The following is a 24,992-nucleotide window of genomic DNA, read 5'->3' as shown; positions in this document are numbered from 1 at the left end:
TTTGATAAATGTCCGTTTCCGCGGTCATGCTTATTATTAAGGGGAGACTTTGACTGCAAGCTGTTTGTTATCCGTGCGTCATGTCATTAATTCTGCGATAGTCCTCAGGCATCAGTGCCTCTGTTTCCCCCGCCCTGCAGTGGAGGGGCCTGCATCTGAGAGGGCAGAAGACACCCAGGTCGCATGGCCTTAACCGCTGTGCGTGTGGCCCTGTTGCGTTTGGCTGTGTTTACTGCCCTGTTTATTTAATTTAGGGGAATGTGGTTAGTTGATTGTCAGTGAGACATTTTTACCTTAAAAACATGAACGTTCTTTGTTTACGGGACGCTTCTTCAGCGAGTGCCTGTGGCCCACCGTCCTTGGCTCCTGTGGGGTGTGGCCTGGCCGTGCTGGGTGAGGCCTCTCCACAGAGCAACATCCCTCTTGGCTTGGATGTTTGAGGACCACTTCCAGAACAGCTGGGCCTGCAGCCCTTGATGCAGATCCTAGTTACCAACACTTCACATAACACCCCCAGCTAACTTCCTAAATGAGTGTCACTACACAAAAAGTATGCAGTCATCCTTTTTAAAAAAATTGAGTTGCTAAAAAGAATATTTTGGGGTAGTTTCTTTAGGTGGCTCCTAGCTGGGCCTGCTTTGTTTTATTTTTAGCAGCTGACGTGGCAGTGGTCTGTGTGTTTTACATATAATGTCATTCCTCCTCGGCCTGATAAGGCTCACGCCTGAGTCCTCGCTTTTCTTTGCAAGTCGGCGGTTTCCTGGTTAGTCTTAGGGCCCCAGTACCTTGATGGTTGTACCGTGCGCTGCATCTCTTAGCTTTGGTTCCATTTCCTCCTCCAGAGTGGTTTGCTTTGGTTTTACGTGCCTGCCACACGCAGGTGGGGAGCTGGCGGGGCCAGCGCACAGCCATGGGCCGCGTGCGGAGTTTGCTTCTGGGTTGAAGGGGGCGAGGATTCTGCAGCTTGCCCTGGCTTGTTGCTATTCGGAATTTACCTTTGGGCAAAGCTGCCTCCTCCCCAGTCACGCAGAGGGCTATTCCGGGGGGCCCCTTAGTCATGCTTCCGATCCTGAAATTGGTGAATGAGATGAGTCAGCCGCTCAGTGTGGGCGGCAGCCTGCGCTCCTCTCCAGGCCTGTGCCAGGCAGCGTGAGCATTCATTGGTCACAAGCTGAGACACAAGTCACAGGCTTTTCAATTTTCAGCGAAACAGAGCTTTGGGGAGGGAGTTAGAACTAGACGAGCCCCGCCTGGCCACGCTTCCCGGAACAAAAGAACCAGGCTTTTAATAGCTTCTTTTCAAGGGCCTAAATTTGTTTGTGGTCTCATTCTCTCACTGTAGTTTGATCCAATGGTCATTTCCTAGCTGTTCTCCTGATTTTAGAAGTAAATATTTATCATAGGTTGGCTGGTTGTAAAAAATGAGACTCTTTTTTCATTCCTGAAATTTTCAAAGAGAAACCCAATTGGCCTGTTGCCTTAGAAAAATTGGAAAAACCAGAGACACTCTGATAACTTTTTTAAGTTTCGCATTTTATCTCTGAATATTTTTACTGTAACTTCTTGCTTTTTTTTTTTTTCCAGCAGAGTGTTTTCTGGGGGGCAGGGGAGGTAATTAGGTTTACTTACTTATTAATAGAGGTACCAGGTATTGAACCGAGGACCTGGTGCACGCTAGGTGTGGGCTCTACCACTGAACTATGTCCTCCACCCCCTAGAGTGTTTTCTCGATGTTACGATAAAGATTAGATTTTTGGTGTGGATGAGGTGAGAATTGCCCCCTCAGTAGAGCAAGGGAGCCCTCAGATCTGAGGTTTGGAGTGCCTTGGGGTGTAGTGGAGAGGGTCACAGGGCTCCATTGTTGGGCCTCCCCATCCATTTGTTTTCCTTCCTCTGCCTGCTTCCCCTTCCTCTTGAGTTCTAGCCCCAAGTGCTCTGGGAAGCCATCAGCATCCTTCACGGGCTCCAGCAGGTCCTTGCCCAGCCTGTCTTCATCATTACGATTTTGGCTTGATTTGTTGGCAGTGAAACCTGCATACACAATGTGGCTACGGCATACGAAATGTCTGTGCGCGCGGGAGCTCAGCAGCTTGGATGCGTGATGACAGGCGACGCAGAACAGAAGGCAGTGAGCCGACAGGCGTGAAGCACCTGCTGGGCGTTTAGTCTGAGGACTTGTTCTGGTAGAGATTGAATAGACCTGAGTGAGATTCATGGAAACCGCACTTTGAAGGGGAATAGACAGTCTTGCTACAGTGTTACTGAGGGTTAGCCAGCCGAGACCACCTGCACTCAGCTAATTCAGAGGTGGTCCTGGAGAGATGGGTTCCCTCGCATGATCCCTGTGGGTCCTGTCCTCCGGATACCAAATACTCTTGTGTCTGAGAAATGATAAAGGGCCACTGAGATCAGGACCCTCCTTGGAAGACGCCGTAGGCAGCACGGATGAGTGCATAGAGACAGGCGTCTCGGTTGGTCAGGCAGACTCACTGGCCCCCTTTGTTCCCTGGGAGGGGACGAGGGGGAGGCACAAATGGTGGAAATGAGTTGGAAGAATTTGTGGCTCACTTGACATGACACCTGGCTGGCTTCCCAGACAGCAGGACAGCAGTTGAGGGTTTCAGGACCATGGAAGACCAAGGGGAGAGAGACCGTCATTCATGCAAGAACTCTGGAGAAGCCAGATTGCTGCTGAACCCCGTCCTCCCAAACTGTGCTTTGACTTCAGTGCTCTGCTTGTAATTCAGCGAAACTCCTGTGACAAGCAGAGGAAGGTGTGTCACTGTTGGATAGTAGAATAATTCGGTGGATATGTAAGAAGTTAAAACTAAAAGCTGCTTTTTAAAAAAATCTTACAACTCAATAAATAATAAAAGCTAGTCTGCCCCTCTACCCTCCCTCATCTCGCAGACCAGGGAACTGGGCTCTAGGGACATTCAGTCAGAACCCAGACAGACTCTCAAATTGTGGAGCAGAACAGTTCGCCTGGGGCAGTTAGCCTTTTGACTGGTACCCGCTGTAAGGAATGCATCTTAGGTTGCAACCCAGTATTCATATAAGTAAATGTGTGACAAGCAGATTTTAAACTTGACATGATACCTTATTATGGGAAATGCATGTTGGTATTTCAGGTCTGTGCTGCTGAATTTTATTGAAAACGATGTCAGTTGTCATGACTAAAATGATTGTCAACCAACTGATGGTTTATAAACCTACGTTTTGGAAGAAAAAACCAACTCAGAAATCTGGAGGGTACCTGATCCTTGTTAAGTGGAAGCCACTGGCCCAAGGCCATGGGGTTGTCAGAAGCTGGGATTCCTCCCCAGCTTTCTTCTGCTCAAAGCTATGCGTCCCCATTCTTCCGCTTTTTATACCAGGGGAACAGAATAATTAGCATAGGCTTCTTAAAAGGGTTTAGTTTTCTGGAGTTTTCCTCCCCATTCCTGCCGCTCCCCAAAAGTGAGCAAGTGAATCTCATTGTGGTGGCCAACAGTCCCTCCGGCAAAGATGGATGAATCTGTGGTGACAGAGCCCGCCCCCCCTGTCAGGAGACAGCTTTCCTCCCGTGAAGGCGGCTGTACCTCTGGTGCCACTGAAGACTTCCCTCTGTGCGCTGCTGTGCTCCAAATGTCAGCAGCTGAACTAACAGAAAATTCTGTGTCTTCAACACAGTCTTTGTCTCTGAAGTAGGGCAATTCTATGCATTATTTCTCCATTTTCAAAGTATTTCTGTTAAAATAAAGCCAAAGTAGCCTGCCTCCCCCAAGTAAAAGGAATGTGTGACTGTATCTATTTTAGAGTAACTTTAAACAATTTGTTTCCTACAGGGCAACTCGAAGGAACTCGGGAAATTCCAGCTTATTGTGTGCCAGAGGGGTTGCCTTGGCTTTATTTTAAGTGCACTTTGGAACTTCTGGATTCGTCCATTCATCTAGCATATAGTTACTGTTTCCCTGTGCTGGGCACTAGTGATAGAACAGCCCTCAGGCAGGGGGACAGGTGACCCAGTGGTTACACGGAGACCAAAAGCAGTTGTAGAGAAAGGTTTTTGGAAGTATGTTTTCCCGGCAGGAAAAGATTTGTTTTCTTTCTCTTGGAAGGTTCCCTTTTGTTGCTGGGGGTCCATGCAGCCCTCGCACCTTATGTGGACCGAGCATGCTCCTCTCTGAATGGGTATCAGATGCTGGTGGCTGGGTGGCGAATTAGTGATTCCTTTGTTACTGCTGAACACCTTGTTTTCTCAGCTGACACTGGAGTCCTGTGGCTCCTGCAGGAAGCACGGATCTTCTGAACCTCTGCTTTCGCTTCTGCTTTCACAGAAAGAGCGGGATTTAGAGTTGGCTGCTCGGATTGGCCAGTCGTTGTTGAAGAAGAACAAGACACTAACCGAGAGGAACGAGCTGCTGGAGGAGCAGGTTGAGCACATCAGGGAGGAGGTGAGGAGCTGGTGGCAGAGGCGGCGTCTGCAGGGGCTGGGGCACTGCGAGCATGGCCAGGAAGGTGATGGTGTGACGGGGTCCTGGTGGGAAATGCCCCCTCCCACACACACTCAGGAAGCTGCCTCCCTGCTGCTCCTTCTGTTTTCTTATGTCTCCTTCTGATGGTGTGGATGGGGCCATGGGGGCTAGGGCCAGCCCTCATGTGGTCAGGAGGCCCCCAGCGCCCAGCCCCGGGCAGCCACAGTCCCTGTCCTCCAAGAGTCCGGATCATCCCGTCGGTCGAGACAGACACTCTGAGCTTGGATAAGCACACACAGGCTATTCCAGCAACGAGGTGGGGTTCCCGAGCTGGGGTGGGCGAGGGCAGGCGGAGAAGGAGCCAGGTCCGAGGACTGGCCATGCTGCAGAGTGAGGCGGTGATGGCTCTGACAGCATTACAGCATAATTTTGTGTTTGGAAAACACTACCAAAAATAGGCTATTGTTGTCATAATAGAAACCCTCCTATTTTCATGATACAAATCTTGGCTCATGGATATCGTGGTGGGGGAGGGGAGGATGACCTGTGTAGGCCTAACTTGGGGCTGAGGCTGCAGAGGAGCAGCACCGGTTTCCTGGGAGGGATGTGGCGTGGGCGGGGGGAGGAAGGCAGCAGAGCCAGGCGGGGTTGCTGGGACCAGAGTTGGAAGTTTAGAGCCAGGCCCCACTCGGTAGCTTCCTTCCCATCGTCCTAACTGCCCTTCGAGCAGTGGATTTTGAACTGTGAAGACTTTGATTTGCTTTCCTTCTTCTCGTTTGTTCTCCCTTATTTTCTATCGGAAACTTTCTCAGTAGGAGGGGCTGCCCTGTTCATGTCCCTCAGATACACTCAGACTTCTTCCTCGTTGAGGCTCATTCCCAGCTCTTGTTGTCTGGGTTTAATAATCATTTTAAAATGATGGAATAGAGTCGCCACTATTTTTTTTTATTGAAGTCTCGTCAGTTCACAGTCTTGTTTGTTTCTGATGTACAGCAGCATGTTTCAGTCATATGTGTACATACAAATATTCCTTTTCCTATTTTTTTAATTATAGGTTACTGCAAGATATTGAAGATAGTTCTCTGTGCTCTACACTATAAACTTGTTGTTTATTTATAGATGGTAATTAGTATCTGCAAATCTCGATGTTCCAAAAATCCGTTTAATGTATTGTCCTCGAATAGAGTACATATCAGATATTAAACTAATGAGAACAGATGAGTCGGCCCTATTAAGAGAGTTTTTTTCCTTGAGTTTGCTGTAATTTTTATTTTTCATGTATTTGTTAAAAAAAATATTTTTTTCTGGCATGGGAGGTAATTAGGTTTGTTTGTTTATGTATGTATGTATTTGAGAAGGTACCGGGGCTTGAACCCAGGACCTCATGCATGCTAACCATGCTCTCTACTGCTTGAGCTATACTCTCCCTGCCTTGTAATTTTTACTGATTTTTTTTTTCTTCCAGCTTTATTTAGATAAAACTGACATACTGCCCTGTATAAAGAAGTTTTAACCCCAGGCTTTCTTTAAAAGATGATGAGGTAAAACAGTCATGTTCTAGGGGAAGTAAAGCTGCCTCCCGTCTTGCCTGCCTCCAGCATCATGACCGGGACTCCTCCCAGGTGTCAGAGCAGGTCAGCATGGCCGCTCCCCCGGCCCCTTCTGAGCAGGGGGACAGGCCACCGGGAACCAGTAAACGGTCACCATCATCCTTTAGTGCTGCTCCTCCCCGTCGCTGCCCTTGCTTGGGGCTTCCTTGCCTCCCACAGAGAAGATCCTGCACTGTGGGAGTGGAAGTGCCTTTTTCCCCCCTTGGAAAAGCTTTGAGTTTGAAACCTGTTTCCCTTTGGCACCCCGTTCAGTAATCAGTCTAGGTGTTGAAGCTGAAGCCTTTACGCCCATAAAACTGGGTTCTCCATGGAAAATAAAATACAGTCACTGTGTTGTGTGGGAAAGTTGGAATAAACTCTAGACCACAAATCAAATTAGAAACAGGGAAGAACTGAAGCAATTATCATTCTCGCTTACAGCACTGGCTCCCTGTTCATCAGTGCTGAATGGTGAAGGGGCAGGTGAAAGTCTTTATGGCTCAGGTTTGTTCGCTTTAAACCTGAAGCATAAATAAGCGTGACTTGCAGAACCATCCTGGCACTAGTCAGCACAGCCGGTTCCTGACGGTTGCCTGTGTCCTGGCACTAGTCAGCACAGCCGGTTCCTGACAGTTGCCTGTGTCCTGGCACTAGTCAGCACAGCCGGTTCCTGACGGTTGCCTGTATCCTGGCACTAGTCAGCACAGCCGGTTCCTGACGGTTGCCTGTGTCCTGGCACTAGTCAACACAGCCGGTTCCTGACGGTTGCCTGTTTTCTTCTTGTATCTGGAGTTCCTATCTTGTAATCATTGAGTACAAAGCAAGGGCTGGCCATGCTTGGCCAGGGTTCCTGTGAGGGTGGAGCAGTCACAGGGTGGGGCTGCAAGGTTTTCCAAGTGGGAGAACAAGGGTTGAGGAGCAGGCTGCGTGTAGCTGCCCACCCAGAACTGGCATTGCCAGCGTCCTGGTCCCAGATGGGATTTGGTTTCAGCAGCAGTGAATGACCCCTTCTTTCATTTGGTGCTCTGATCCATATCCCTGGGCATTCGCCTAGCTGGTCACGTGGCTCCTTGCACAGCCTATATTCTGTCTTGTCCCCCTAGCCATCATTCTAGAACCTTCTCATCCCCTTCTCGCCTCTTCTCTGGACCAAAGTAAAAGCTACAGATTTAAGCAGAGGGGTTTCTGCCAAAAGGTAATTGCGGTTTTCTTCAACAGGATCAAACACAACCCTTTGTTTTCCTTGAGTAGCACAAAATCAGTGACATGCCTGCACTTGTAAAGAGGACCCAAAGAGACATTGTCCCTGAGCAGTCAGTGCGTGCGCACGAGGTGGGCGCTGTCTCGCTGGGGGAGTGCGTGATGGGCCTGTCGTGTCTGTGCAGGTGTCACAGCTCCGGCATGAACTGTCCATGAAGGATGAGCTGCTGCAGTTCTACACCAGCGCCGCGGAGGAGAGCGAGCCCGAGTCCGTGTGCTCCACCCCGTAAGTCACGGGGGCCGCCGGAGGCCGGGGCTCGGGCTGGCTGTGGTCCACGTCCTTGGAGCTGCCTGATCAGGGTCACCTTCACTGGCCACGTGGGTCAGCTGCTCAGCCTTCAGGCCAAGCCTCACCGAGTGCTTCCAACAGATTGATTTTCTTACTTCCATGGGATTTTAGTTTTCCCTTTCCTGAGTTTTAGTGCTTATTTGTCAGCTCAGATTGATCTGGCCTGGCTGTTAATGAATGAGAGGCTGGACTCTGCTGTTGGAGGAAATACGGGGTTCTGGAGCCAGCAGTGCCAGGGTGGGTCCTTGGGACAGAAGGGGTAGGGGGTTCTCCAAGTCAGCAGGGTCTCCAGTTAGGAACATGAACTCTCAAGCCCCATGGCCTGTGCTCAGATCTTGGCTCCGTGCCTCACTAGCCGTGTGCTCATGGCCAAGTTACTTAACTTCTCTATGCTTGTTTCCTCATTTGTGGAATGGAGATGATAATAGTACTTAGTTCACAGGGCTGTGAGCATTAAATGAGCTCATACGTGTAGAGTACTTAGTACAGCTCTTGGCACACAGAAGGCATTCCAGCATTGGCTAGGCTTCAAATAGAGTTGATTCCCCTGGATTCCGCGGGGTGGCCGTGAAGGGTGGGGACGTGGGTCTGAGCGCTGGGATCCTGCGCGCCCTTGGGTTTTGTTTTTCCCGTGGTGGGGGAGCAGCCTGATGCGTCACTGTCATGCCTGTGCATTCCCTGAGCTTTCCTTGAAACAGCCCTTCTGTGTCCCCCCTTGGTTTGCCAGGGGTGGGTGGAGATGTCTCTCCCCTTAGAAAGTGTACTTTCTCCTGCAGGTTGAAGAGGAATGAGTCGTCCTCCTCTGTCCAGAATTACTTCCATCTGGATTCTCTCCAGAAGAAGCTGAAGGACCTTGAAGAGGAAAACGTTGTACTTCGATCCGAGGTGAAGTACACGCCCTGTCCTTGTCCCCTGTGAAAGTGGTGGGTGGCCTCTTCTGATTGCCTTATCTGGTGAGAGCAGCCGTGTTTACAGAGCCCCGTGAACCTGGGGTCCCCGCTGCCCCACGTGCCAGCTGGCAGCCTCACAGGGCGGCACATGCTGTCCGGGCTGCGGCAGACCAACTGGTCGAAGAGGCGGCGAGCGGGTGGGCAGGCGCGGTAAACCCCTCCTCCTGCACGGGCAGGGCCCAGCTCCTGGGAAGTGGGGCTTGCCGTGGTGGTCTCCAGCTCAGACGTAGAAATGACCTGAAATCCCGGCATGAAAGCCTTGTTTTCACATTTCTGCAGGTCATGTGGGCTTTACAGACCTAGTACAGGAAACCTGGGGTGTATAGTTCTCAGATAGTTAACTTCAGAAGGTTAGGCCAAGGCAGCCTGGGGACACGTGCTTTTGAGTGTTTCTGATCGCCTGGTCGCGGTGCTATGTATTTTACCTGCATTCTTTCTTTTAAAAAAAATCTTTCCCACAAGGCTGGAAGCTGGTTACTTTGATTCTCACTCACAGTAGGGAAAACTGGGACCCAGGCTGCTGGGTGTTTTGATTGCCCAGGATCTTACAAATGAGCGACGACAAAGCCAGGGTTTGTAAGTCTCTGTGACTCCAAACCCCACATAATTTCCATTCACCCATTGCCCATATCTAGAAACACAGAGGCAGGCAAATTTAGTTCTTTGGGTTTAGTTATCAGTGAGTTTATGCTCTCTAGCCAGAGGTATGGTACAGCCCTGTTTACCAGGCCCTGGTTTGTCAAATTTGGGCTGCGTGCTCACCTAAGCTGGCGCAGGGCTCCCTGAGGTCTCTCGAAGAGGGCAGACCACCTGTCACCTCCAGCTTGCCCGCATGTTGGAAAAAGCTTCACGTCTGGGCTTAACAGGATGCTCTTAAGCTGGTGGAAAGGGTCATGTCTCTCAGTCCCTCACCTCTTCCAGCCCCTCGTTTACTGATGGGAGACGCAAACCCGGAGCGACCAAGAGGGTTGCCCACGCTTTGTCTGCCAGCTGGTGGCCGAGCCAAGACTACAGCCCAGTTTTCCCCATTCTGAGTTTAGTGCTTCCCCTCCCGGCACGCACCCCAAGCAAATGCTCCAGTCCTGGGCACACAGGGACTGGTCCCCTGTCAGAGTCTTCAGCTAAAGCAAGTGGAGGAACTGTGATCCCAGCCACAGATTCCAGCTCCTCCATCTGCCTTTCAGGGATGTGGTGTCTCCCTGGGGCCAGGACCTGAGGGCTCAGAGACACCTTCTACCTAGGGCATCTTCTTGGGGCCATCAGATCTATGTCCTGGGGTAGCTCTTGGGTCTCTGAACTTTTATGCTCTCGTGTTGTACCTTGTTTTTGCTCAACTGAATACAGCAGGTCTGTATTCAGAACCTCCCAGGACTGGGCCCAGCATGTAGAAGGTGTGATAAGCCTTGGCCATTCTTGTTTTTGTGGTTATCCTTGGAATGCCTGTAGTAGGCAGGGCTGTGTCATAGGCACTGTTCGAATCACAAAGGGGTCCATGGCTGTAAGCCAAGACAATACCAAATGAACAGACAGACCAACGTATAGAGGAGGGTCACGCCCAGAATTTTAGCAACTGCTTTGGGTGCTGCCCTCTAGTGGTACACATTTTTCAGCCTCAAGACTCTGAGATTCATTCACTCAGCGGGGACCTGGGGATCGATTTTCCGTATTTGAGGGTGCAGCAGGGGACAGCTGGGGTGATGCTGAAGGGTTAGCCTGTGTCCCCGGCCCCAGCCTGTCCAGGCGTGGCTGCGGGGCCTCTCACCTGAGCCCTGTCCACAGGCCTGCCAGCTGAAGACGGAGACCATCACCTATGAAGAGAAGGAGCAGCAGCTGGTCAACGACTGTGTGAAGGAGCTGAGTACGCCCCGCCCCCCGCCCCCTCTTTCACTTTCCCCACTGCCATGGCTACAACCTGATGCATCTGCAGCACGCTAATGGGGCTGGGCTTCCCGCCAGCCTGGGCTCAGTACCATTTTTCTGAAAACTAGAGGCCTCCCCTGATCTATTGTGACCTCTCCACCTGATTTATGAGAAATGGGGTGCCGGGTGGTCAGCCAGACATTGTCAGTTTCTCCCTGAGTTGGACATTTAGTTTTAATTTTGGCTTTCTGCTGGAGTATTGGTTATTTCATGGCTAAGTTATGAAAAAAACTGAAGATGTGAAAAAAAAAACAGCTTTCCAGTCATTTGTTTTGTGACAGTTGAGGCCAGAGTTCTCAGCTCTGCAAATATTATGTACTGCCCTCCACCCTCCCCTTATAAAGTTTACACATTAAGATAAGACAGAAGAGCAAACAGAGTACTTTGAGTGTCAGCAAAACACTTAAGTGAAACACACCCGACGTTTACATCTAGTAAAGTGAGTTATGGCTCTGAATATGGGTTGAAAACTTCCAGGGAAATTGTGTTGTGGGCGGCAGCCGTTCATTTCTAGAACAGAGTACAGCAGCGGTTCCTGTTACTGATGGGGATGTGTCCGTGTGCGGAACGTGCAGATTTGGCCAGAGGCACCTTGTGTGGGTGTGTGAGGCACCTCCTGGCTGCCTGATTTCCCCTGGGGAGGTGGCGCTGGTCAGTGTGGTCAGGACCCCCGCACCGAGCCTGGGAGCCACAGCTGGAGGCCCTGTTCCTCCTCGTGACAGACTGAGCCCTGTAGGAAGATGAGCACTCTCTCCCCAAGCCATCTTCTGTGCCTTCCCCACTCCTCCCCGTCTTGTAATGAAGATGCCTTTTCTCGTACAAACCACAAAGAAATCATTCTCTCTGGGTCTTGTGATTGTTGTCAAAGGGGACGCCAACGTGCAGATTGCCAGTATCTCAGAGGAACTGGCCAAGAAAACTGAGGACGCTGCCCGCCAGCAAGAGGAGATCACACACCTGCTCTCGCAAATAGTTGATTTGCAGAAGAAGGCAAAAGCTGTAAGGCTTCCGTTTTTCTCTGGCTGATGCAAAACTGGCTTTTCCGAGATGGAGTAAGGGCAGGTACCCCAAAGACAGGGCCCTTTAGTTTCAAATGTTAGGACTCTGTGCTGTCCCTTTAGAGAAGAAGCTTAGTGGAGTCAAAAGCATAAAACTGGTGTCTCCCTGAATTGGCGAGGAGATCATATTTATCACCACTTAATCTCCTAAGAAAAATCTGCAGATTAATAGAACTCATTAAGAAAGGTAAAGTTACTGTTTAATAGAGAGTTTGGGAATTTAAAGTGTGAATCATTTAGTCCAGTGTCTGTCCTTACACACGGCACCTGTGTTCTGCAGCAGAACAGTGTCCCCTTTAGATTTCAGATGAAGCAGCAGAAAGTTAAGTTTCCCACGTCAGACCTTGGTTAGAGGTGTGGGGTCAGATGCTTCCGAGCGGCTGTGGCTGTGGAGGTCGGGGGGGGGGGGGCAAACGGAATGAATATGGAGGTAGCAAAGACGCCACCTTCCAAACTATGTAAAAGACAAAATTTTCCTCCAGTGTAAGATAAAACTCTCATGGTGAATGTGTGGTAGTATCATAACAACCCAGGTAATATGAGGGAAAATGTTAGACTTTACTGAGTGTCTTAAAAGAGAAGCTGATGTACCTTTGCCATGTTCTAGTGCGCCGTGGAAAATGAAGAACTCGTCCAGCACCTGGGAGCCGCCAAGGATGCCCAGCGGCAGCTCACGGCCGAGGTCAGTGGTCCCCCTCATTGCATCAGGGACCTGATCCCAGTTGCGGTGCATCAGCCTCCCTTTGACAGACTGTGGGTGCCATCCGTCTTAACAACCATTTGTATGTTGACTCAAATGTCATTCTGACCCCGAAGGCAACTCCCAGTTCCGCCCACGCCGGTCCTGGGAGGCTGGGCTCCACGCCAGCCTGGAGCCTGGCATTCCCGGGGCTCCTGGTAAGCGTTCCCAGCAGGGAGCGGACACAGCGCATGCCACTAACAGGAGCCCCACTCAGAGGTGTGACGGGAAACAAGGGAGTGATGATTTGCCCTCCTGTTTGTGTAAAGCTGTGTTTATGTCAGTTGCCCGTTGTTAGTACTTTAGGAGATGTCTGAGTCTGCAGGCTTGCCCCAGGTGAAAGAAAAACTGCCTTGAGGACTCCTGGGACTCAGGCCACAGGGCAGCTGGCCCCCTGAGGTCCGGGGCCTCTGTTCGTGGCCCCGTGTCTTCCGGGCTCTCAGGGGTGGGTAGGTGGGTGGGTGTACCCGGTCTCACGCCCCTGGTCTCCGGCAGCTGCGCGAGCTGGAGGACAAGTACGCGGAGTGCATGGAGATGCTTCACGAGGCGCAGGAGGAGCTCAAGAACCTCCGCAACAAGACCGTGCCCAGCACTGCGTCTCGGCGCTACCACTCCCTGGGCCTGTTTCCCATGGTGAGTGCCCACCCGCTTCCAGCCCGCTGCCCAGCCAGAGCCCCGCAGGCGCTGCCGGGGAGAGCGGGTCTGGAGCTGAGCTCTGAAGGTGGCCTCTCCCTTCATGCCCTGGATCTGAGGGCTTTACACTGAGTTTGAGGGCCCGTGAGCCCAGCCAGTGGCTTCTTAACCACATGAGACAAACTGGTTCTTGATTTTCCATCGCTCTGAGTCTGTCGTCTTTTCTGCTCCTGTCCTTAGAGGATGAATTTGGTAGGAACCTGAGATATTTGGAAGGTGCTATTTATACATTAATTTTTCTGACCTTATTAGAGTCGGTGCTCTTTTGGCCTCACAAGCACGCTCCAGAATTCTTAAATTGCCTTACGGTTCTGGTGGTGCTTTGTTTGCTTAGTAATCCTTCTCCTGGTGGCTTTCGGTAGCTGTGATCCAAAAAAATACTTCCCTCTGCGCTGGGTGTGGCGTTTCTATATTTTTCCATATTATGTCCCCACAGGCTTACTTCGTCATCCCTGGCCTGCTCTGATTCACGGCTGGGCTTTCGGGGAATGTGGCTGAGAAGGCGGGGCCGCCCAGGAGGCAGACTCTCCCTGTGGGGTTGGGCTGCACGGGGCACTTCCCCGCTGCTGGTCTCTTCCCAGTAATATTTGGAGAACTGTCTCATTTTATCTTCTTCTGTCAGACTGGGGCCCCTTGAAGGTGGGGACCATGTCTCGTTTGCTATTTCCCCCCTCCTGTCTCTAATACTCCGCACCTGGCACAGTGCTTGTGATGCCGTAGAGTCAGGGATGCCTGCTGGATACTAGATCTGGATGGTGGCTCGACAGACAGAAAAACAAACCACCAAGAACTTTTCAGGCTCTGTTTCCATGGTTTCAGGAGATACCAGTCCTCTCTGAGAAGAGAAAAACTTTTGCAAGAAACTCCCCTAAATGAGATGGGAGTGGAGGGTGGCCTGAATGTTTGTGAGACTTGGTCCCTTTTGGGCTGGGCTCTCCTCGGGGCCCTTTCTCCTTCAGCCCTCCTCCCGTGGCTGACACTGGCCCCCGACCCCTTGCTGCCTGGCCCACTTTATCCTAAATCATAGTTGCTATTCTTCTTAGATTTCATGTATGAAGTCAGGCTGGAACGAACTCTCTCTCAACCTGATTGACATCTAAGGGAAACCAAAAAGAAAGACACACAGGGAACAATATTCAATATCTTGTAGTAACCTTTAGTGAAAAAGAATATGAAAATGAATATATGTATATATATGCATGATTGGAACATTGTGCTGTGCAGCAGAAACTGACACATTGTGACTGACTGTACTTCAATTAAAAAAAAAAACTTTCCAAGGAGCAGATTGGTGAGCCAGTAATTCCAGGAATCCCAGTGAAGGGAACACAGGACATTCTATCCCCGGAATCTCCCCCTCCCAACCCCTCCGGCTCTGGAGCTGAAGGAGGGGCGGCTGTAAGCCGTGCAGCTTTGCACACTCCCTGCCTCACATTCCCTGCCTCCGGGCTCCTTGTCTTGGCGCCCTGGTCACCCAGGGCTGCCTTGTTTTCCTGCGCACCTGGGATTCACTCCCTGGCATTCCCCGCTCTCGAGGACAGACCTGTATTTTAAAACTAAACCATGACACGAGAAACGTGGAAATGAAATGCTGCATTTGGGTTGCTTCTGGAGAGGTTGATTCTCAGCTTTTATTATTTGCTGAGGTGGAGCTTCTGTTTGCCTTTTTCTGCTGTTGGCAGAGCTCGGTTTTTGAAGATAGCTATTTTTAAAGAGCATTATGCACGGAAGGTATTCCAGGCAACCTAAAGCTTGCGTCATGCCCATGTTCCTGGAGCAGGACACCTAAATCTGCTGCTCCTGCTCCCAGCCCTCCTAACTGCTGAATAAAACAGTGAGTAGCAGTTTCTGCTCAAGTATGTTCCCAATTCTCCTGCCTTATGGCAAGAGTCCTTAATCTGGGATCTATAGGCAGGATTCAGGGGGCCCTTGAACTTAAAGGGGAGATTATATCTTTTATGTTTATTCGTCCCTGACTGCGCTTGGCATGTCCTTCTCTAGTGAAGGTAGGTGACAGACTCTGTCACCTGTCAGGATTGGAGCTGCTTTCCTAGCACACATCTAGTTGTTGCGACGTCTCAGCACCACTTGCGCTATCTCCAGTTCAAAGCGACAGCCTTCCCCAGTCCTGAAGCCAGGTCCTGCGTTACTCTGTCACACTTGTTATTAACATTTTAGTAATTAACTTAATATATCTCGTTTCCTCTTTAATCCTAATTATTTTATTCATTTAAAAACATTATTCTGAGAAGGAGTGCATGCTTCTCCCCAGACAATCCGGGGGGATCGTGGCCACAAAAGTCACAGACACACTTGTGACTTTCCCCTGCATGGCGATGTCATTAGTAGTCTGGTATCTTGTTTCTGTTAGGTGGTATGAAGGTCCTTCCCCCATGCAGAACTCAGAATGTAAATAGTGTGGTAGATAACAGAATTTTTTAAAAAGTGGCTTAAAAAAGAAGACTGGCCCAGGGAAGACTTTTCAAGAGTTATGCAATAGTCATTACATGCAGTTGCATATTTGTGAGTGGGAATTGCAAACAAGCCCATTAACCTTTTACTGATCAAGCCTCCCTCTGACTCCTGCCTGGTCTCCCCACCTGATCACAGCGTCCAGGCGAGAGCATCCCCGGTGGGCTGTGAGGCCCTGGAGGTGGACCCTCCGGTGTCCCCATGTGCCATTAGCTGGGAAGCCACTGGCCACAAGTGGCTATATAAATTCAAATCAATTAAAATTAATGCAATTGAGAATTCAGTTCCTCAGTTTCACTGGTTGCATTTCAGGCGCTCAGTAGCCTCCTGTGGCCAGTGGCCCCCGTGTCAGACGGTGCAGAAAGAGAACATTCCAGCCATGGCAGGAAGCTCTGTTGATTAGCATGATTTAGCCTTTCCCTTCAGGTTGTCCTATGTGGTGTCCTCCTCCCAGGCCTCAGCAGGAGCTTACCTGCACACACCTTGCCCTGCTGGCGTCCACCTGCCCGAGTGTGTGGGCTTGTCTGTCGGGCTCCTCCTCCCCCAGCGGGGAGCGGCGGGCGTGTGGTTCAAGGAGAGGGGCGCTCAGCAGGCCCCGCGTGGCTGAGCCTCAGCCTGGGGCCGGGCTCATCCGGGAGGTGAGACTCCCCAGTGACTGGCCTTCCCCCGACCACAAATCCACCGCCTGGCTAGAAGAAGACACAAGTGAACTCTTCAGAGAGCTGGCAAGGACTGAACACGTTTGGTGTGTCCTCGGGTAGCAAGTGAAGGAGTCCTGGTGGAAATGAGATGTGAGCTGGTCGTAAAAGATGGGTAGGCCACACGTCACTGGTGGGGACCGGCGCTGTCCCTGCGGGATGCTGAGGGTCACGAGAGCAGAGGCCCAGCTGACAGTGCCCACCGCCCAGGTCCTCCCTCACAAGTTCTCCACCCCTCCCTGTGGTCACAGTCCCAGCTCCGTGGTTTGGCCCAGGGAGCGCAGGGTCTGCTTTCAGACCCCCAGCTCACAGAAGTGAAGGGGCTTTACACTCTGTGCGGTAGGGAAGCTTTGGCCAGGGTTTCTGCCGGGGCGTATGCCATCACCCTTGTGTTGTGGGGTGTTGGTGGCCTGGCCATGTGCCTCTTCTAGAGACAGAGCCCGTGAACTGCCACTCACTCGCTGTCTGTCTCCCGGCTTTTCCCAGGACTCCTTGGCCGCGGAGATCGAGGGCACGATGCGCAAGGAGCTGCAGCTGGAGGAGCCCGAGTCACCAGACATCGCGTACGGCTTTGGTTCTCAGCTCCTGGGGACCGTGGGGTGGGCCCAGAATCCGGTGTGATCACTATAGTCCCTTTGCAGACGGTCTGGGAAGGGCAATTAGAGAACATGGCTGACAGCACCCCCAGGTCCTCTTTTTGGGTTTTAAAGGTATATTATGAACTTGCAGAAAGTTGGGGAGGGACAGATGTATTTCCCATCTCTCTCCGCACAAGCTCCATCTTGACATCACTACTCATTTTTGTCTTAATTTTCAGTGGAAAACATTACAAAAAAATGTTAACATCTTAGGAAAAGAAAACTAGGATGTGACATGAGATACAGAAGGCTCTTTGGAGGGGATGTGAGCAAGGCTTCCATTTCCTTCCTGGATATGTTTAGGGGTATCAGCCTCTACTGTCTCTCTTCCTAACTTGAGACCTTGCACTTGGCCTGCTCCCAGGCGTAAGGAGCCTGTGGATCCGGTTTCATCAGGTTTTCTCTGTACTCAAGACCGATAGACAGAACTTAAATGGGATCCCAGGAGCGACCGGTATCCCTGAGCCTCGGTGCACGTCTGCAGCCCTCTGCATCCCAGAAGGGAGCAGCCATTATAGAAACATGCCTACGTTTTTCTCCTTAAAGGGAAAAGTGAGCCTCAAAGTGTGGAAGTTTGGTTCTGCTCTCAGAAATGGCAGTTTCTTTAAAAAAAAAAAAAAAAGACAAATCTGATGTTTATCCCATTGTAGAAGTTTAGCTCTTACTTTTTTTTATATGAATAGTCAACAAATACTCATTGTACCGAAATTTATTGAGCCCTGTTATGTGCTGAACAGTGAACAGTGCCCTCCTGGACTTTGCATTCCAGGGGCCATCATGAAAGAAGAAAACTAGCTGGGAGACAAAAGTTACTGTTAAGTATCTTTATTTGAAGGTCAAGCTTAAGGGAAGTAGGAAGCAATGTCACTCTTGCTAGCATCGCCTTTGGGGTACAACCACATAGTGAAGTCCTGGATCCTGTGGGTGTCAAGTCTTTTGAGTTCCAGCCATCACCCTAACAGACACATGGAAGGCATGTGATGGCAGGTTGCTTTGGGGGTCACGGTGGGTTGGCTCCTCGGTGGATGGTGTTTGGAGGGTTGAATCCCAGGTCATTCCTGCATCTGCTTAGTCGTGAACAATGCTGTGCACCTGTCCTAGGCACCAGAAGCGAGTCTTCGAGACGGTGCGGAACATCAACCAGGTCGTCAAGCAGAGGTCTCTGACCCCGTCACCCATGAACATCCCCGGCTCCAACCAGTCCTCAGCCATGAACTCCCTCCTGTCCAGCTGCGTCAGCACCCCCCGGTCCAGCTTCTACGGCAGCGACGTCGGCAACGTCGTCCTGGACAACAAGACCAACAGCATCATCTTGGAAGCAGAGTCAGCCGACCTGGGGTGAGCCTGCTGGGGGCTTTGGGGTTTTTATCTTTCAGGGTAGTCGGGATTGAACAGAGGTTCGGTAATCAGAAGAGGGAGGCTGACAAGAATCGCCTGAGAAGTGTTAGACCTTTCAGTTCTCAGGTCTGTTGTACCAGCAAGCCACTGAACTGAGGCGTCCCCTTGACGCAGCTGTATTAACCAGTTTAAAGAGCTAGAATAGGATGCCCCGGGAAGCCGGCGTTTCTGTAAAATGTTGAAGGGGAGGGTAAATGAATATTGTTTCTGTTCATCTTCATCTGTTAGGCTGTAGAATAGACATGTGTTTCATGAACCCTTTGTGGCTTGGACTCTGAAAGGCAGAGAAAGACTCAGACTGTGTCTCATGACCAGAATCTGGTTTGCTTCAGAAGGTGGGGTGCAGGGTGCCTGGCAAGTGCCTGCTACACTGTGCGTCCCTGGGGTGGGTCCTTAGCAGTTGTCTGTCCCTCCTCACACTGAACCCCCACCCCCACCCCACTGTCCATCCTTTTCCTGTGACTTAACTAAATTGGTTTTTCTGACTGTTGGGTCAGACAGTTGAAAACTGTTAGATCAGAACTCTTTTTTTTTTTTTTTGACTTTTTAAAGAGTGAAGTATAGTTGCTGTACAGTATTATGTAAGTTACAGGTGTACAATACAGTGATCCACAATTTTTGAAGGTTATACTCCATTTATAGTTATTATAAAATACTGGGTCTACTCCTCATGTTGTGCAGTTTATCATTGTGGCTTATTTGTTTTATACACAGTGGTTTGTACCTCTTCGTCCCCTACCCCTGTCTTGCTCACCCCCCCTCTGGTAACCACTAGTTTGAATCAGAACTGTTTCTGAGCTCTCGGCTCCTTAAATTCCAGAGGAAGGAGGGGGCATCCCTTGAGCCAGCTGTCCTGGTTTCCAGGAGCTGCAGCCGGAAGGAGGTTTCTTGCTAAGGCGTCATGAGGGAGGTGTTTGTAGGGGCTGGATTGTATGTGGTGTGTGCGTGTCTTTCCACCTTAGTGCTCCCTCCTCTCCTCCCTGGGGAAAAAAGACGACAGAGGGAATTGTTCTCCTGGGCAGGCATTTGTTTCCCGATTTTTGCCTAAGTGTCAACGGCTTGCCTAGGTTTTCCTTCGAAGATCCTGGAAGGGTCCGCCCGCCTATCCAGCGCCCCCTGCTGGGTGCCCCGCGCTCACCCCGTTTCTCCTCCTTCCAGAAACGAGGAGCCGCGCAGCAAGAAGCCGGGCACGCCGGGCACCCCGGGCTCCCACGACCTGGAGACGGCGCTGCGGCGGCTGTCCCTCCGCCGGGAGAACTACCTCTCGGAGAGGAGGTTCTTCGAGGAGGAGCAGGAGCGGAAGCTCAGGGAGCTGGCGGAGAAGGGCGAGCTGCTCAGCGGCTCCCTGACGCCCACCGAGAGCATCATGTCCCTCGGCACGCACTCCCGCTTCTCCGAGTTCACCGGCTTCTCCGGCATGTCGTTCAGCAGCCGCTCCTACCTGCCTGAGAAGCTGCAGATCGTGAAGCCGCTGGAAGGTGATCACAGGGGGCCTCGGCCCCTCTCTGCCCTCCTCGGCGACTCCCTGTGGTCCCTGATCCACCACCGGAAAGCGGGCAACCTCTGTAACGCCTACTCCTTTTTCTTCCGCGACAGCCACCCGCGCTGCTGGTTTGAGTTCCTCTGAGGGCCCGGGCCTCCCCGCGCCCCGGGCGCAGGTTTGGAGATGTGCGCACAGGCCCCGGGACTAACCCCGGCTCGCCCGTCCGCTAAGCCACAGAAAAGGAAACGTGTTGGCGCTGGTCTCCTAGTTCTCTTTCTCTTGCATTTAGAACCTTAGAAACACAGATCTTTTTTTAAAGCTAGAGGCTCTCCTGACATCCTCAGAAGTTAATTAGGTGATGCCTGGGGGTCTGAGACGTGTAGGGAATGCTTGGACTTCTCAAAACTTGTGGTGTTGGGGGCAGAGATGCCAAGCAGATGCTCTAAGTTGTTTTTCAGTAACCAAGTGAAAGCGGTTTGCTGTTGGTTGGCTCACATGTTGTGCTTTGATCTTCAAATAAAGACGGTGTGGCTTTTTTCAGAGGCGGTGTGTTCTGAGCAAGGCTTCTAGACCTCCGCAATCTGGGGGCCAGGAGCAGGATGGCTGTGAAGACGAGTGAGTTCTGTACCTACTTAAGCCTCCCTTTTCTAGAGGAAATTCGGCTTTTAGTATCAGGGACACTCCACATGATTAAAGTCATGGAAAAACTCCCCTCCCTTCCTCCCTCCCTCCCTCCCTCCCTTCCTTCCTTCCTTCCTTCCTTCCTTCCTTCCTTCCTTCCTTCCTTCCTTCCTTTCTTCCTTCCTTCCTTCCTTCCTGCTTTAGGTGTCACACAGTGTCTCCCATATACCCACTCTCCTGCTGACAGCCACCAAGTGTCTGTGATTTTCATTTTCCCTCCTTTAGTTGGGAAACCCAGAAGAGTCTGAGAATTCTGAACTACACATCTAATGCAAAGACATCAGAATTTCTGTAAGGCAGTATTTCTCAACTTTTTAAAAAATTACCCACTTCGAGAAGCCATGTTAGACATTAATTCCTAATCCCTCCCCCCAGAAAATTTAGTGCCACAGATACACTGTTGATGTATTATATCTGTGCCTAAAAAGAGTACAGTTTTTCACCCCAAAAGAACCAGTTTTCAGCCCTGAGGGCAGTATCGCCCCTGCAAGGATGCATGCTGTAAGATGAGGTTGTGCTTGTTAAAGACCCAAGAAATGCTGGGTCTTACGTTCTCCAAAGGAAGGAAGAGGGTGGACTAACGTTCTTTTTTCATTATTACTTTTTAATTGTGTAATTTAGGTCCTTCTTAGATTTCAGAAAAGGGGTGGCTCATCCTTTTTTTTAATTGTTTATTCAGTTGTAAGCTTGGTGATTGTTTTCTGATCCACAATGTCTGTTTTTCTTTCAATAAAATCTTCCATTTCTGCAATTTTACTTTTTGCCTTTCTTTTCTTTTTTCTCCTTTTTCTCCCAAAGGTCATTGGAATTTATCATCTCTATCTTGTCTGCTTTCTGTATTTTACTTTGTGTTTCATTAGATCATCTAAGAATATGTTTTTGGCATTTTCCAAGCATATTGTAGGAAGAGGGTTTTTTTTTTAATTATTTTGACCAGTTCATCTTTTTCGCTTTTAATCTTGTGACTTAGATAGCAGTATTTTTGTGATAAATTAATAGAATAAGAGTAAATCCTGTTAGATTTTCAAAATAAATTTCATCTGTAGTACCATGCTCACCAGAAACCTGTATCACTACCGTTAAAAAGTCATGTTGTGTCACTATGGCCTGTAAGTTATTCTCATGATAGAGATCTCTCCCTCTGGTTCCATTTTGTTGTCCTTTGACTTCTTAGCTGTTTAAAATATAATTACCGATATTTTTTTTCTTCCTCTCCTCCACAATTACTTTTTTATGTCACGACGTTTGATTTGATTTGGTGGAGTGCTGACATGGAAGTCTGCCTGATGCTGGCTTCAGTACAGCTCTAACTGTGGTGTTGGATAAGTTACCTCACCTCTTTGAGTCCTGTTTCTCTTACTGTGATGTAGAGCTCACATCTGCCACGCAAGATTGTGGCAAGGAGTAAATGTGATGTGTTTTGTGTTATGCTCAACACCTAATAGGTGCTTATTAAAATGTAGGCTCCTTGAACTTGCCTCTGTTCCAGTAACTCAGGTATAAAGAGTGGCCCTACCAATGTTGAGACAGGACCAGTGTTGTGCGGGGACCGTGTTCTTACATCATTCTTTTCCATTGGTCCACTAAGAAGTTGACAGGATTCCTGTGCTCTCCAGTTACCCAGGTAAATGTACCTGGGGTGAGGCCCCTGGAGGATGTTGGCTGGGATCACGGCAGATAGCCATCTGAGTCTTCCATCTGTGTCTCACTTACCTGTGTCGTTAATCTTGCTGTCTGCTCCTTGGTGTCGCCAGAACAGCTGGGCTAGGTGGTTCAGAATGCTAGTATTCTTGTCTGTTCATCTTCCCTTACATGTTTTAAACAGGTGGAGAACAAACAAAACATTCAAACTAGAAAGAGATATATCTGCATTAAAAAGATGAGTCAGGCAGTATTTTCCCCCTGTATTCTGCTCTTCCTTTCTGATGAATTATAGCCAGGTAGGATTTCCAAATAAACAAGGTAATATGTAGTTAGAGAAAAGCAGACGCTTTTAAGCTGTACATTATCCAGCAGGTATGGTTCTAACTTTTAAGCCCCAGGTGCTCTGCTGACATAAATGGATTTAGTTTTCTTCTCCCTTGGTGACATGAAAGCTTTTTAGCTAGAACAGTGGGGTGAGGAGAGAAAGAAAACAGAAGGAAAGGGGCGGCGCCTGTAACTACTTATTGGCACCGTCCACACCCTGCTCCGGGGACCTTCCTCTTGGTGCCAGCTGTGAACACGAAGGCTCCTCTCTTTGCCTGCCTGACCCCAGCTTCACTCCCTCGTGGGTGGAGGAGGTGGTGGTACCGGGAGGCGGCCAGAACGGTGATTCTCCTGCTTTGTGCTTGACAGATGAAGGAAGCTGGCCTGCTGGGGGGAGAGCTGGGAAAACAGGGTAGGAAAGATGCAACAAAGCTCTGAATAAGATGCAGTTTATATTTAATTTTGAAATTTTACACCCTCTTGTATCACAGGAAGGAATCGGCAGCCAGGAGGTCAGGGGAACTCCTACGTGGTGGTCCAGGCAGTGGCAGTGGATGGGAGATGGTGTGGAAGGGGCTCTGCCCCGGTGCTGGGCTCAGCATACCATCCTGGGGCCTCAGAGCCAGGAGTGGAGGTAGCCCGCGGGCCCCCCAACTCCGTACAGCTCAAATGTCAGGTTTGCCGAGGCTTTTGCCAGTAGTCACTTTTGCAGAACAGAAAATACCTATTTGAGGATTAGAAAACCGTTCAGATGTGTTATTAATGTGATTTTTAAGACTCACATACATGAGGTCTCCTCACTGCTGGCAGAGAGGCGGACTGCGCAGTTAAGAGGATGGACACTGGGCCAGCCTGGGTTTGAATCCCAGACCGGCCACTTGCCAGCTGTGCAGCCTCTGGCAAGTTACTTTACCTCCCTGTGCTGTTTCCTCGTTTGTAAAATGGGGATGACAGGGTTATTGTGATGGTCAAGTGAGTTAGTAAAAGTAGACGTCTTAGAAGAGAGCCTGGCCCTTAGTGCTCAGTGAGGTCGGCTCTGTGAATAAAGGAGGCCCAAGGTGTGGGGTGAGAAGCCAGTATGATGCATTGGCCAGCATCACCTTTCCCTTTCAGTCTCATGAGATTTGCTGGCTATGCAGTTTCAGGGACTGCAGGTAACTCCATGCACTTCTGTAGCCGCTTTCCAGAGAGCAGCCCTCTAGAGCCTCGTCGCTCTTGAACTCCCGCGTGGGGTGGGGAGAGGTGGGGGCAGCCTGTTGAACAGGTGGAGGATGGAGGCCCATGGGACGCTCGTCCGGGCCCAGACCTCCAGCCTCAACGAGTTCTTTCCCGGTGCGTGTGAACGTCTCGAACCCCCTTCAGAAGGAGAAGGGGATCCTGCACTTCCTTGACAAGGTTCTTCACTGCCCAATGCGTCGACTTTCCCTTTAGTCTCCCAGCAAAGGTAGGGGTGACGTGGCCACATTGCACCCCGGGATTTCTCCTCTTCCAAGACCTGGATGTGCAGCCCCAAGCTGGGTGTCATAACACCTTGTTGATGACTTCTCCCCAGTGTGGTGTCATTGCCACGAATGTGGACACGTAGTCAGTGAACACACACATAGGGGGCCCATTTGGGGTTACTGGGCATGGGGGTCCCAGGGTGGCAGGAGAAGCCCCAGCAGCGGGAGTGCGTGCCTCTCCCGGTGCGCCCTGAGCTTGCCTGGCCCGCCGCGTATGCCCGCGCGGTCTCCCCGCGCCCAGGTCCCCGCTGGAGCGCTGACGTCCTTGCTTGTCTTCAGCCCTGCGATTCGGTTCGGGGAGGGAGGCAGCGTGCGGTTATGGAGGGAGCCGGGCTGTTAGTGCTGAGCCCTGCTTATGCTGCCACGAACTCAGTGACTTTGGAAGTCGGACAACTTCAGTGAACCTCAGTTCCCTCACCTGTGAGGTGTGGGTAGTAACACCTCACAGCGGTTTCGAGGCGTAAGTCGAGGTGATCCATGCACAACAGGCCGCCCTGCAGGCGCGCCTCCGTGCAGGGCAGCTTTTTTAAAGATGGTGCTGTGGTACCTGGGACTCAGGGTCCCGGGGGCTGGTTTCCGCAGGTCTGCAGAGCCCTGGCGTTGGTGCCCAGCGCCGCTTGCATATGAGCTCCTTGGGGGAGAGAGTTCACGACTCCATCAGATTCTCGAAGGATCTGAGAATTAAGAACTGCAGCTCTGGGTCAGGGCTCCTCAGTCTCGGCCCTATTGACAGTTGGGGTGGATCGTTCTTTGTTGTGGGACTGTCCTGGGCATTCTAGGATGCATAGCAGCGTCCCTGGTTCTTTCCACCAGACGCCATTAGCCCCCTGTTTCTCCACAGTGTGACAGCCAGAAATGTCTCCAGATGTCACTCGGTGCCCGTTGAGAACCGCAGCTCTAAGTGACGTGCTTTCTCATTACGTGCACCTCTTACTTCTTTTCTTTTTTGCATTTAGAATATTTTCTGCTTACGTTCAGTAGATTTGGGTTAAGGAGGCTGCTACTGTACTTGTGGTACTTAGAATCGGCATAGACGCTAAGAGCATGTACAATTTTTTTCTCTTTGAAGTGGATTTGAAGTTGCCCGTTGACAAAATCCTTGCAAGATTCCTTGGCTGAGACTCTCCCAGAAGCGACTTCCCGGCAGTGTTTTGGGCGCGGTGTGCTCACCGGGCACAGCGGAGGGCCAGGGAGCTC

At 50.6% G+C, this 24,992-nt stretch overlaps 1 protein-coding gene across 19 annotated transcripts in view; it reads left to right on the top strand.

The window, feature by feature from the left end:
* TRAK1 (trafficking kinesin protein 1) overlaps positions 1 to 24,992 on the top strand; it is a 116,324-nt gene that overhangs the window by 72,830 nt on the left and 18,502 nt on the right. For 18 of the 19 annotated variants that reach the window (XR_010384901.1, XR_010384900.1, XR_010384903.1 and 15 more), the window contains 10 exons: positions 4,320 to 4,436; positions 7,432 to 7,532; positions 8,372 to 8,480; positions 10,325 to 10,403; positions 11,334 to 11,464; positions 12,131 to 12,205; positions 12,758 to 12,895; positions 16,612 to 16,688; positions 17,865 to 18,101; positions 19,320 to 19,639. Coding sequence is in view for 14 of the 19 variants with exons in the window: in XM_031470045.2 (XP_031325905.1) it covers positions 4,320 to 4,436; positions 7,432 to 7,532; positions 8,372 to 8,480; positions 10,325 to 10,403; positions 11,334 to 11,464; positions 12,131 to 12,205; positions 12,758 to 12,895; positions 16,612 to 16,688; positions 17,865 to 18,101; positions 19,320 to 19,639 (1,384 nt within the window). In the remaining 5 variants the exon portion in view is untranslated. Of the gene's footprint in view, positions 1 to 4,319; positions 4,437 to 7,431; positions 7,533 to 8,371; positions 8,481 to 10,324; positions 10,404 to 11,333; positions 11,465 to 12,130; positions 12,206 to 12,757; positions 12,896 to 16,611; positions 16,689 to 17,864; positions 18,102 to 19,319; positions 21,133 to 24,992 lie in introns of those variants that run through there. The other variant, XM_064496684.1, reaches the window with a different exon arrangement.

The sequence above is a fragment of the Camelus dromedarius genome, chromosome 17 (assembly GCF_036321535.1).
Source record: "Camelus dromedarius isolate mCamDro1 chromosome 17, mCamDro1.pat, whole genome shotgun sequence".
Lineage (NCBI taxonomy): Eukaryota > Metazoa > Chordata > Mammalia > Artiodactyla > Camelidae > Camelus > Camelus dromedarius.
The sequence above is the reverse complement of the archived record's forward strand: the minus strand, read 5'-3'. Positions and strand labels throughout refer to the sequence as shown.